Genomic DNA, 14167 nt, shown 5'->3' with positions numbered 1-14167 from the left:
CTCCCCAACCTTCTGCACCCCACCACGAAGCCTAATCCTCTGCCTTCTGCTCCGTGGGTAGTCGGCATTGCTTGATGATGATAACACGTCCCTTAGAAGTCATTAAAGCAAGTTGTGTTTAATGTGTTTAATCATCTTCGATGAACCAAGTCATCTTTCTTCTTAATCACTTCAGAAGCTGCTCCCTGAGCACAAAGTCACTTATCTGATACTCTTCTGAGTGCCCAGATCTGGGCTTTTAAATAGCATCTTTAGCTGGGGCTTGCTGTGGTTCTAATTTATCAATGGACTTGATGTTCTCAGCCAATCTATGGGCTACGGGGACTAGACTGATTTCTCATATCCTGACAGAAATAGCTGGATGCTGCATCTGGCCACCTTAGAGGTGGAAGCCATCAGACAGCCTTGTCCGCATAGATGCCCCACAGGAGATGTGTAGCCACAGAATTGGAGATCAGCTGCTTCACCGACCACGGCTTTATTTCTTCTGGATTTGGGAAACCCAAAACATCCGTCCCGGGTGCTCAGTGACTACTCTCCATTCCTCCCTTTATCTTACTCCCTACCCCCCACCTTCTGCACCCCACCATGAGGCCTCCCCAGTTCAGTGGTGCCCTACCCTGTCCCAGGCGATGAATGAGATACAGAGGTGAGCACAGTCCTGTCATCACTCCCAAGATGGTGGTCAGAGCCTTTAAAGTCCGTTATGGATATGGGCATTGTAACATCCATAAGAGAAAGAAGCAAAACACAGGAAGATGAGTTAAGGTCCCCACCCCACCCCCCATGGGTTAAGGAGATGGGTAAGGAGATGCATGGGCTCTGATTATCTGTTGCCTATCCCGAGAAGGCCAGGAGATAATCCTAGCAGCCACTCCCAGCCCCTCCCACGTTGCTTTTCCTAATTCCAGCCCATAGAGCACCACACTCTCTGAGCGGGGTTTATAAATGGAGGCTGTGCGGTTTCTCAGGGACCCTTGCTCACCATCAGATAAATGTCTGCTCGAGGATCCTCCTGTTTTCTGCCGTTCTATCTTTAGTGGAGTCCTGTGATTGTAGATAGAGATTTGTTCCCCGGGGGATTTTTATTGGGTCAGACTAACTCATAGTACGAAGAAGAATTCCTCGGTGCTCTGTCTGCTTTTGAGTCCTCCCTCCACGTTTCTGTTAATGTTAATCCTACAGAAACGCATCTCTGTGACACGTTATTTTCCGTGTTTCCATTCAGAGGACTTAATTCCATCACTGCTGTTTGACGATGACAGTGTTCGACCTGCTGACTGGGAGAGATAGCGGCAGACTTTGAGAAGAGAGTAGAATAGTTAGCACCAACAGCTGACTGGATTTGTTTTTTGTTTCTGTTTGTTTTTATTTTTGTTTTGAACAAAAAAGGAAAGTGTCAAAAGAGACAAACTCAGGTTATGGTTTTTGGAGCGTGAGGCAGTTGGGGTTGGGAACTCTTCTTTATGCCTTTGCTTACAAAAAGAAAGGGAGAAAAGAAAAGACAGACAGACAGAGAGACAGACATGAAGATGCCCATGCACTGAAGCTCTCCTTAAAATTCTGTAGTGTTGTTTCAAGGTTTGCAATCAAGGGACTGCTTTCCCAGTAGGAATGGTTTGGCTCCTGTCACTGTGGCTGGTTAAATTTAATCAAGGCGGTGATAGTAAGAAGTACTACAGCCCTTGAGTCTACTCAGGGCCTCTTTCCAGAGAAGAATAAGGCTCCAGCTTGTTGACAGGGAGTCAGGTATTACCTGGCTTGTATCTAACCCAGGACACAATTGGCTCCCGTAACAGTAATCAGAGGAAGGCAGTCTTTGCAGAAATTAAACCCACCATCTGAAATTTCCACTTTATTCTGCAGTATCGATTTGTGTTTTTATTATTCTATCCCTTGAGGGGTGTGTGTGTGTGTCTGTGTGTGTGTGTGTGAGTGTGTGTGTGTGTGAGTGTGTGTGTATGAGTGTGTGTGTGTGTGTGTGTGTGTGTGTGTGTAGAGTGTGTGTGTGTGTGAGTGTGTGTGTGTGTGTGTGTGTGTGTGTGTGTGTGTGTGTGTGTACACAGTCACACACGTGATGGAATGACTGTGTGGATGTCAGGAGACAGCTTGTTGTTGGTTCACTTTCTACTACACAGGGTGTGGGGATCGAACTCAGCTCTTCTGAGTTGGCACCAAGCTCCTTTACCCACTGAGCCATCCCACTGGCTACTTTTATCAAAGTAAAAAAATACAAATTGATTTAATTTTTTTGTTGTTGTTTTACGTCTTTTTGGTCTGTTTGTCTTGCTGCCCCCCTTAGAAGATAGTAATGAACAAGAGAATTTCCAACACAAACAGAAGCAGGCAGGCCAGAAAGGGAGACACAGTAAGCAAAAGGTCAGGTTAACATCAGGCAGAGGCTACCTGAAAGGTAATGAATAACCGTGATGCGATCAAAAAGTGGATCGGAGTGCCCTGGAGATTGTGGGAGCGATACAACTGCCGATCTCCAACTAATATCCATGTTGTTGGTTTTTTCTAGAAAGAAAAAAAGGGCCTATTGAAGCTGCTTTCTGGCGCCTCCACCAAACGCAAGCCCCGAGTCTCCCCTCCAGCATCACCTACCCTGGACGTGGAGCTGGGTTCAGGGGAGGTTCCCTTGCAGGGAGCAGTGGGTCCTGAGTTGCCGCTAGGGGCCGTCCATGGCAGAGTGGGGTCCTGCCCCACCGATGGGGATGGTCCAGTGGCCCCAGGGACAGCAGCCTTAGCCCAGGATGCCTTCCATCGCAAGACAAGCTCCCTGGACTCCGCAGTGCCCATCGCTCCACCACCTCGCCAGGCCTGCTCCTCCCTGGGTCCAGTCATGAATGAGGCCAGGCCTGTTGTTTGTGAAAGGTGAGTCCCACCGCTCTCAGAACTACGACGTCAATAGCAAACTTAAGGCTAGAATTTTTATCCTGATCTAGAAAATCATTTCCTACAACACCCTAAGATTTCAAGCCTAATTGGTAAATGACATTCGAGCTCTGGCTTTCTGTTACTTTACGAACGCACCAGTGTTTTCCCTTAGTTAACAGTTAATTCATAGCCACGTGATATCTGTCAATCACTAAATGTCTAAGCCAGTGGTTCTCAGACTTACTAATTCTGAGACCTATAAATACAGTTCCTCATGTTGCCGTGATCCCCAACCATAATTTTTTGTTGCTACTTCATAACTATAATTTTGCTACTGCACAAATGGGTTGTCTGGGGGTCGCGACCCAAAGGTTGAGAACCACTGGAATCCTCTTTTAAGAGCTTTTATATTATTACCTACTGGAGGTAATTTTTTTTTTTTCCTGTCTCCCGAGCCAGAAGAATACAGTATAGGTTCTGATGGCCCTCTTGGTTCATATACTCAGAATGATGCGCATTCTTAGAGTGATTTTGGCTTTGAACAATGCTTGTAAGTGGGGGTTCTATTTCAAGCAGTCATGGGGGTCTAGGTCTGTGTTAGGGACAAAAACATACTTAATAAGATATGTATCTACCAGGATTAAAACTGGAAGGTTCACTGTTAGTTATTACCCGAGGAAACAGCACGCAGTACATTTGAACTTCTGTTGTGTTTTCATATAACGTAAACATTTGAGCCTCATCTCTTTTATTGGTTCTGTACACGCCGATCTCTCTAGACTTGGATTTTAGAAGATAAACAAACTTCCAGTTTGTAGACATGTTCCCTTTGGTTGACATTCTGTTGCTGAGCTGGTGACAGTGGTGGTGACCTCACGTTGCCCCTGGCTGGTCAGGCGGCGTCCAGCTCTGCCTGCCGAGACGCTAGCACACTTGCTGTGCACCACTGTGCCTGACTTGTGATTTGGCTGTGAGATGGTCATTTAAACCGGTTTAGGCTGGAGAGATGACTCAGTAGTTAAAAGCAGGCACTGTTCTTGCAGAGGACCCAAGTTCAGTCCCCTGTTCCACAGCAGTCTCTGCCTCTGGCCTCTGGGTACCTGCGTTCATGTGCACACATCCATACACAGTCACACACATACATACACACAAATCTTAAACAACAACAACAACAACAAAATGACTTAAATCCACTTTGCCTTTGTGTTTCTAGTGGAACTATATAAACAATTGTATTGAAGCCTCGTGATTTTGTGGCACATTTTCGATTGAAAGTAAACTCTAAAAGTGGAGAATAAACATCAAACAAACTATGTCACTTTATTACACATCTTCATAAAGAGCTAAAATTTTCTGTGGTGCAGTTCGGACTGACGATATAAAGCCAGTTTCGAAATGACACATTACCCTAAACATGCCCCCTCCCTACACACAGATCCTTGTATGTCTCTCCTCGTCCATTGTGTTCCCAGCAAAGCTTTGAAAGTGAGTCCTGGGCTTTGATTCTGGAGTAGGCCTTTCTCCTGCAGAGTTCCAGTGCTGCTTTCCAGGGACAATGCCTCCTGTCCCTGAAGCTAGTCCAGTTACTGTGTATTTACGTTCAGTCACAAAGGCTAGCTCTCTCCCTCTAGGCATTGATCTGCAATTTTCCCTCCTGCCCCAAGGCGCTTTCCTGCCCATCACCCCCACCCCACCCCCAGTCCTTTGTGGGATCTGTGACTGTTTTGGAAGGATGGTTCGCTTTGCCCACATTCTCCTCAGGCCTTGGCTAGGCCCTGCTGCCCCACCGCCACCCCCATTATGCATTCCTTTTCAATTGCCAGATGTCCTTGATCTGTGTGGCTTCTGCATTCCGCTTCTCTCTTCTTAAAAGGCTCTTTCTAATAGCAGGCTGTGCCTCTCAGGCCATCTGAAAGGAGAGCTGCCCACCAGACAGGTGATGGCGTTTTTTTGGGAACAAGAGACACATCAGATAGGGAACGTGAAGAATTTAATGATGGGACAGATGGACACGAGCGCTCTGGAAATTTCTGGCAGGTTTTTATGTAGCCATTTCAATTTTTAGGAGAGGGAAGGGGGTCCTTAGAAAAGATTTCAGCCCAACTTTATATTTTTATAACCCATATGCTCGGTGGAACGTTTAATGTGATAGCCGGCAACTTTCCGAGACCCTTCGCCATCACACGGCGCCGGTAATGGTATTTATTTAACGTGGATGCTTAAGTCCACCTGACTGTAAAAACAATGGGAAACTGGAGTAGGGAAGCCGTCCATTATCCCCGGAGGATGAGGGGCTTGGTTAATAGAGCGCTAGCAAGCATGTCATTTAGGGATTACCTGCCTGCATATTTCAAAACTTCCAACACAAGGAGAAGCACTTAGAGCCTCAAATGGAGGAAGTGTGGTTCAGAAAGCACTTAAAGTGCTCAGTCCCTTCACCCACAGGCTACAAAGTAGCAGCGCTCGCCCAGGCAAAATACAGCAGCCCTGGGTTCTTTACATGGGACTTGGAGAGATTTCCATGAAAACACGTTTCAGAGCGTAGGGCTAAGACAGAATGAGCCCACGTTCATCGTCAGAGCTCAGCAAGAACAAGTGGAAAGTCTCTGTCCCACAGCGGCCCTATTTCATCCATCCTTTAGCGGGGCTAAAGGTTAAAAAAAAAAAGTGCTCCCGGTGGAAAGGAGCAGTCACGTGACATGAAGAGAGAGGAGCAGTCACATGGCATGAAGAGAGAGGGGTGCAGTCTCATAATGAGGAAGGATGAGCCTTGAAGTGTGTTGACAGGCCTTGGTGTCAGCTGAGAGAAATTCTCCTGGGGAACAAAGGGATTCTTTTGTGTTTGTGGGAAATACTGCTGCAGACAACAAGCAGGAAATAGCCTGGCATCCTGGAGGCGGAGGCTGTCTAATTAATGACAGCAGAAATAATAGAACAAATATCATCAGACTCTATTTTAGAAGGATGGAGGAAAAGTAATTAGGAAATTGCAAGATAAAGGTAGGAAGAAACGGTTTCAGAAGAGACGGAAAATAAAAGCATACGTGACAATTTTTCACACACACATGTACACACGTGTGCCCACGTGGCTTGGGAAAGCATGGCAAGTCACCTTTACCTGTGTGATTTTCTTTGTGTTTAGGAGTTAAAGCAACAATGGAAAAGAACCATGGTCATTTATCAGGGGTTAAACTAGCATACTCAGAAGCTTACCGATTGGGTAGCGGTAGATTTCCAGAAAGGCAGTCCGACTTGAACAGCATGAGTCATTTCTTTGAGTCAGCGTCAGTGAATCCACTGGGTGAAACAATGGACATAATTCATTTGGACTTTGCACATGATACAAAGCCAGTATGGTTTTGCCAGTAAAATACTTAATTGGATATTAGATTGCTGCGGTAACTGACAGGAAGCAGGGAAGACTTAGTCACCCGGACCAAGTTAAGAGAGTGCTTCTCCGAGTCACAGGGAGACTCACTGCGGTCCCATGAAGAGAGAGAGAGAGAGAGAGAGAGAGAGAGAGAGAGAGAGAGAGAGAGAGAGAGAGAGAGAGAAATAGAAAACTTTATACCAACAGAAGATTGTCAGAGCCTGTCCAGGTGGGAGTTAGAACGCCCATGACCCACTCTGGAAGGCTGGCATTATCTATAGGGTGCCTTCTTCATACCACAATAGGAATCTGGTTTTCTAGCTCCATTCTTGTGCCTGTCATAGTCACCCTAGAAGTGGAGGCCCATTTAGAGCTGAAGCGAGCACACCCGTGTGCTTCGTTCAAAGGGACCGATGTACTCTCCAACATCCAGAATACCACTCAGCCCTTCTCTGCTCTCTCCCCTTCCTCTCTCTCTCTCCCTCCCTTCCCCTCCCCTGACATACATATGCCCTACCTCTGCTCTCTTGCATGTTCTCAATCGCTCTCTCTGGGTCTCTCATTTTTACCATATTTCCATTATTTTCAGTTATCGAATCATCTCATTTTTTTTTTTTTTTAGTTGTTTAAATATAGTTAACCCACAGCCAGATTTAATGCAGAGCATGAGAGATCTCGGAACACTCAGTCCCGACTGGGGTGTCACCATTAAACCCCTCCCCCCAGGGCGCAGGAAGCCCTGCCAGAGAGGAGGCCGAGGGTGAGAGCCAGAGGGGACGGAGGACACCAGGAGAACATGGCCCTCTAGGGCTACATGAGCAAAGCTCGTATGAACTCATAGGGACTGAGGTGGCATGCGCAGGCCTGCGTGGTTTATGCCAGCCCTCTGCATGTACTTTACTGCTTCCGGTTTAGTGTTTTTAAATAGGACTCCTGAGTGTGCAAACGAGTGGGTCTCTGGTTCTTGGACCCTCTCTTGGGCCCCTTTTCTTCGGTTTGTTTGTCTTTTCCAACTCTGATATTATACTTTTTGTTTTATCTTACTATGTTTTATTTTGTTATATTTTATTATTATCCCTTAGAAGCCTTCTCTAACGAAAGGCAGAAAGGGGATGGGTCAGAATGAGAGGCAAGGTGGGAAGGAGCTGGAACAATAGACGTGGGGGTAGGGGGACTAGAATCAGGGATTGATTGTGTGAGGATGGGATCTCTTCAATGAAAGGAAAACTAAAGTCTAGTTAAAATTCACCCTATTCAAAGGTGCATTCACTAGTGCTAGTGACTAGTCTCTACACTCACTGATCACGTGTCACTGTCCGGCTCTAGAAAGTTTTCTTCCTCTTACACTGAAACAGCAACATTCACAGCGCCCGTTTCTTCCCACTTCTGTCGCCCCTGAAGACCGCTCTCCTTTCTCTGTGGCGGTTCTGTATCCATAGAGTCCCAGAACGTCCTTCCTTTCTCGTCTGGCTCTTTTCTCTTAGCATGATGCTTTCAGGATTCCTCCATGTTGTGGCACGTAGTATAATTTCATTCGTTTTTTGAATTTCATTCATTTTTTTTTAGAGAACATTACCCATTCTTTTAAAAATATGCTTGCTGAGTAACCTCTCACTCCGTCAATGTGCTTAATAAGAATCATCTTATACTCTGCTTCGGCCACATGAGGTGGAGAGAGTGAATTCAGCATTATCCTCAAGTCGAAAATAAACGAGACAGGAACACAGATGGTAAAAATACAGTATGGACTGTGCTAAGTGCCGTGAGAAACACACACGAGGCCCTCTGCGGTTTAGTCAAGCATGAAATTACTTCCAGCTTTGGGGCTAGAGGGTTCCCGGGGGAGATTGTGAGCCAGGTCTTGAGAGATTGATAGGGTGTGGATGGGCAGAGATATTGTGAGAGAGATTCCCAGTACAAGGAGCTGCATGAGCCAACATGTGGAGGAGGAGAAGCGGGGCTATGTTTGAAGAGACATAGGCTTGGGGGGGGGGGGGTTGGAATGTCTGCGGTGACGATGGCAGCTAGCGCTACATAAAGCGGGATTAAGGCCAGATCGCTGAGGGCTTTATGTGGCAGTGTGAGGATTAACCTTACAGACACTGAGAGCCGCTAATGGTTTTTCACAATGGGCACCTACAGGTGGCATTACTTAATATAAATATTTGAGTCGTGCGTGGAATGGGTTGGGGACAGGAGGAAGTATAATGCAAGGAGGAAGTATAATGCATAGTGAGGGCGTCAACCAGGATGACTGACTATAAAGGGGACCAATTGGGCTGCAGCTTTTGGAGGCGGCTCAGCAGGTGCCACAGAAGGTCCGAAGACTGTAACTCGGGTTCGAGATGTTCAGAAGTGCCCGGGAACCCTGTTCACGAACGGCGAGCATAAACCAGGCAGGGTAGCAGGTGTGAGGGCCCTCGCAGCTGTGTCTGACATCTGCTTGCAGGTCTCTCCCACTGCTCTGTTTGGCAGAGCCCGTGGGTGCCTGAGTTCGCTGGGCTGCCCTGCCAGCATTTGGGGCTGTGTGACAAAGCACTCATAAGGCTGGAGGCCAGGGCCTGAGCTGGAAGGCTTCTAAGCGGAGTCTCTCACTGTGCAGCACCTGGCAGGCCTCACACGACACACACCGTGTCACAGTTTCCATTCTGCACATGGCTTCTCACTCCACCGCTACCCCTCGAGGCCTATAACTTAGCAATGAAAATTTGCCCCCACTGGGAACTTGGCAGGAAGATTATGTTCTTAACCCAGCAGCTATTCCAGTCCGGGATTTTCTGACAAAATTGGTTTAGTGCATTTTTATAAAATGCAAATATTAATCTAATTCACTTCAAGTTTTTTTTTTTTTTAAACTAGTCTTGTTCCATTTTACCTTAAAGCAGCTTGCAGACTGCCAGTCAGCTATGTATCTCGTGAGAGATCTACACAGAATATGCTTTCAGTCAGTGGCACATTTCCCTCCAGAACTGCAAAGCTTTGCTTAAATTTTAACTCGCCCCAAATGGCAACTACATCATTGCCTTTTATGTGGATTTTTGGCCTGTTGGCATCAGACCTGAGAAATCACATCTGGGTTCTTCTTTTAAATCACTGCGCGATGAAGTTGTTAGTTTGCTTTTAAAGATGTCAGTGAAAGGATTCCAAAACTCTGTGTCATTCTACAGTGTGGGAACTCCCAGTGTCAGGACGTTCTTCAGCCTGTGGCCTGAGCTCATCTGTTAGTTGTAGCCTGAAGTACCAGACCCCTGTGTATGCTTAAGGGAGCCCCATGCTTGAAGTAGCTAACATTCTGGGGCTGAACTCTCTGTGTCCCTGCACCAAGAACATGACTCTTTTGACCTCCTTATGTTACTTATGAAATACATTGTCTAGCTCATTGAAGTCCCATTGTCCCGGTGGGGACCCTGAGGCAGTGTTAGCTGTCTCAAAGTTAAGATGCTCTCAGAGACTGTGTCACTTCCCCTTCACCCACAGTGCCTCGCCTCTCCTCCCTGCTCTGCACTTGATTGACCCCGTCTGTAGACTCTCATGTCTGAGTTGGCCGAGCCTTTCTTGGAAAGGATAAACCGACCCAGAGCTGTGCTTTTGCTGCAGACCTTGGAGGGTAAATTGGTCCCCATGCCCTAGGGAGCTGAGTACTTGTTGGACAGCTACTTAGCTTTTTGTGAAAAAACGAGCCCACTTGCTGTGGTCTTTGCTAATGTGGATTTTTAATGGGATGGGGATTGGAGAGAGAACCAGGCTCTACAGATGCTAGACTGGGGCTGGAGGGTCCGGTTTTAAAGTGGCTCCTTCACATTCCTGTTGACGGGTTTTAGAAAGAAGCTTCACATGGTACCTGATTAGGGGTGTCACTCATGCCCCCTGACTATCCCAGGCCTCAGTCACCTGGCCTCAGAAGTCACACTGTCGCTTTTGTAATATTTCCTTATCACACAGGGTGTTGTAGACAGAAACTGCAAGTGGGATTAGCAGAGGCAGGGATGGCTGCAGAATGGCTACCAGACACCACCACCACCACCACCACCACCACCACCGTTTTGATTGGGAAGTGCAAGGAGAAGGGAGGAGATGGATAACGTGTAGTAGAGAGAAGACTGGGTCAAGAGGCCCAAAATAAGTTACCTCTGCCTGGCTTCCTCAGCCGCTAATCATAACCCTGCCTTAGAGACCAAGGCATGGGGGCAGAGGTGAGGTGACGGTAACCCACAAGGCTGCTGGGCAGTTAAGTACTAACTCCACTCTTCCCACTCACATCTGCCGTAAGAACCAAGGGCAAGCAAATAGATGAGGATGGAGACTGTAATGTCAGCATCATCACTGGTCATGGGGACAGAATTTAAGCCCATGGTTCTCTAATCTCTGTGCAGACCTCGGGATCTCTTACCAATGCAAGACTCCTGTGTAAAGGCAGGCAAACTTCCTTGAAACCACTGTCTACTAGATATCAAACCTAGTATAAGGGATATAGAAGACAGCCCTAGTCCTCCAGATCTGCCCCCAGGCAGCAGACCTGACGCCTCACCTCTCCTGCCTCATGGTACAGAGGCAGAGCAGAGCCCACACAGCCTGTAAGAAGGAAGTCTTAGCTTGCTCCGCTACGTGTCCCTGTCTCAGAAATCAGATCTACTTGTCTCTTCCTAGAGTAGAGGGCAAGACAGAAATGGCTCCCCTATTAACTGAAAGCAGTCAAGAATGTCCCTCCCTGCGTAGAAAACTCATCCACACCAGCTAGACATCACTGGGGAACAAAATGAATACCCAGACTCAGCCTTGGTTAACTCCAAGCCTGCTGAACAGAGTGGCTGGATTTTGAGTTGTACAAAGCCTTGTAAATGGCTGTGTAGATTCTATTTGTGTGGAGCCCCTGCGGACTGACGGTGTCCCGTTTTTATTGCTGATCTCAATGGTCTACTTCTCTCTTAACAGGCACAGAGTGGTGGTTTCCTATCCTCCTCAGAGTGAGGCAGAACTTGAGCTGAAAGAAGGAGATATTGTGTTTGTTCATAAGAAACGAGAGGACGGCTGGTTCAAAGGCACGTTACAAAGAAACGGGAAGACTGGTCTTTTCCCAGGGAGCTTTGTGGAGAACATCTGAGGAGACTGAACGCGGAGAAAGCTTAACATCGCATCACATGACTGAAGAGCACAAAGTAGTTGCATTGAAAGAGCACATCTGTGGACTTCCAGATCTTCAGGAGCTGAGCAGAAGATGGGCACCTGACTCCAGAGCCCCGGCCTGGTTACCCCAGGGGCAGAGCAGAGGCGGCCACACCGTGTGGGTTCCGTCCCTCTGGGTTCTGATGTGTAAAGTGTGCCTTGTACTGTCTAATGGACTATACAGATAAATGTCTTTTTCTTTTTTTAAGATGTGTAACTAAAATGGACAATTGTTTACAAGGCTTAACTAATTTATTTGCTTTTTTTAAAACTTGAACTTTCTTGTAATAGCAAATTCTTTGGGTTATGGTTTTTAAGAAATATTAATTTATGAAATGATGGTTAAGGAGAAGCTGGGTTCTCTCCTGTCTGTTGGGAGCAAGAGATTCTTTTTGACACAGACTGCATCTCCCCTCCCCTGCTCTCTGCCCTCCTCCCGCCGTTATACTTGTCTCTGTTTAGACAAAAATATCAGTTTTCCAAGCAGACAGCTGAATCAGTACCGGAAGGACCCGGGGAGGGGAGACAGCAGACTCCAGATAGAGGAATTTAGTAGGTCCCCATCTGCCTGCTTTGATTAGAAATCAACCTGAAGACCTAATCCTCGATTTCATTTTGTGGGTTTTTCATTTTCCTGAAACAAAACGGGCAAAAGTAAGAAGCAAACTAAAGCACAGCCATTGACTGCAAACACGCGTCTGTCTGCTAGCACAAGTAGCAACGTGTTGGGAAGTAAGAGAAGCTGAAGAGGTAGTCGCTGTGTGTGTGAATGGCTTTGAACCGTATTCCCATTCTATCCCCCAAGTGATCTGCATGCCCAAGACACAGTAAAAGTTTGTGAGACAGTGGTGGTAAGAGGTGCATTCGTGTTAAAGTCAAAGGCTGTTAGAAACACTGTGAACGTTTCCATTCATCCATCGTGATTTCTCCGCCATCTTGCATGTGTAACCGGATTCCCACAGTGGTGTGGACTGTGCATGGTGTGTGTATTTCATAGCAATTTTCACTCAGAACTGACCGATACAGGAGGTTTAACATACACAGCAGTCTCTTCCCTGCCCCAGGACCACTACTGACCGAGAAGTCTTTAGGGTGCTTGCTCCCCTCTGGTGAAGGCACACGCTCAGTCGTTAGTTAAAATGCTCGTCCACAGGTGTCCTCCCAGCGGACCCGTGTAAAGGGCGAGCTCATCCGGGAGATCTCTCACTCCTGTGACTGTGTTGAAACTCTGCGAGGCTTCCTGGGCGTGGCTGTGCCCACACCTTACAGTTGTGACGGGGCCCATCTTTTTATATCCACCCTCTGATGCCCTCTTCCAATTTCACTCTAGCTGTGGGTCTGGCTAGTCCTGAGAACAGAAGGAGGAGAGACAGCCCAGTAGTGAATGACCTTGTTCTACAGTTTCTCTTCTAGGTAAGATAAGGAAGCCAACGGCCAACCAACCTTTTCCTTTTTGTTTTTTAACTTTAAGATAAAAGTAGCTGGGAAATATTGATATGAATGGAAGAATCACAGAATGGCAACAGATCCCATTGTCTTTAAAAGATTATGTAATGTGGTTAGAAACAGAATCATTCCTGTTAACCGATTTTTTTTATATCTATAAGAACACTGTATATTATGTTCCTTTGTGTTGAATTTTTTTTTAAAAGAAATACTTTACTTGGATATTTCTGTAATATATAAAGGTTTGGTGAGATGAATTTTAGTTAGGAAAAAAAGCTGACATCAGCTTTCATGTGTGTGAGTTGACACCAATGTGTCATAATATTCTTTATTTTGGGATATTAGTGTATTTTATAGAAATTTTAAAAAAGCAAAAAGACTACTACAAGTTAAGATGATTTTTTTTTTTACCTGTCCTTTCTCCATGTTTTCAGCTATGTGATTTGAAGTATCCGTGGTAATAGCTTCCTGGTATAACGTGGGTTAAACTCTCATCTGTTGGTAGAACATTAGGTGGTATAATGTGTGGGTTTTGTATTGGGCTTTTTGGAGACAGTAGATGGATGTTGTAACAAGGGATTGTTACACCGTGGTGGGGATGAGAAATGGTCAATTTCTCATGCCTTTTATGTTAATTTTGAGGACTGGATAAAAGTTTCATTATTAAAAATTGATGTTCAACCCTTCTATGTCCTTTGTATCAATCTGTGAAGCATTTGCTACCTAAAATGAATAACAATAAAAACCTCTTGGGGGTGGAGAGGTGACTCAACTGTTAAGAGCCTGCATCGTTCTTGTGGAGGACCTGAATTCAGGTCTCACATTGGCCAGCCCACAGCTGCCTGCAACTCCAGCACCAAGGGACCCAGGACTCTAGACCTCTTCAGCACGGTCACGTTTGACTTCGTTTCTAAATGGTAACCTCTGAAGGAAGCTCGGCCTCAGGGTGCCTCCTATGAGGGTCAGGTTGATGGTTGTGATTCATTTTTTTCTCTCAAACTTTATTCACTTAGTTCCCCAAGAAACTTAAACTCTTCAGTCAGTTTCTGGGTCTCACAAGACAGTGTGTAACAATTTCTAAGCTTAGTCCCTCCAAGTTCTTAAAATAACCTGGCAAGTGTTTGATTTCTAAGTGTGGGTGTAGCAGACCCACAACCAAACACATGACTACCACAGGTCTGGTGTGGTGTGGCAACGCTGTCCCTCGGCTCACCATGACTTTTTTTATTAGATATTTTATTTACATTTTAAATGTTATCCCCTTTCCCATCCCCCTGCCCCTGCTTCTATGAGGGTGCTCCTCCACCC

The 14167-nt window shown here is 46.2% G+C and overlaps 1 protein-coding gene across 1 annotated transcript in view; it reads left to right on the top strand.

The window, feature by feature from the left end:
- Sh3rf1 (SH3 domain containing ring finger 1) overlaps positions 1-13548 on the top strand; it is a 157907-nt gene extending 144359 nt beyond the window's left edge. The window contains exons 10-11 of the mRNA XM_032918465.1: positions 2525-2877; positions 11183-13548. Coding sequence (XP_032774356.1) covers positions 2525-2877; positions 11183-11351 — 522 coding nt within the window. The 3' untranslated portion in view covers positions 11352-13548. The remainder of the gene's footprint in view (positions 1-2524; positions 2878-11182) is intronic.
- Positions 13549-14167: the final 619 nt, after the last annotated feature.

The sequence above is a fragment of the Rattus rattus genome, chromosome 13 (assembly GCF_011064425.1).
Source record: "Rattus rattus isolate New Zealand chromosome 13, Rrattus_CSIRO_v1, whole genome shotgun sequence".
Classification (NCBI taxonomy): Eukaryota; Metazoa; Chordata; class Mammalia; order Rodentia; family Muridae; genus Rattus; species Rattus rattus.
The sequence above is the reverse complement of the archived record's forward strand: the minus strand, read 5'-3'. Positions and strand labels throughout refer to the sequence as shown.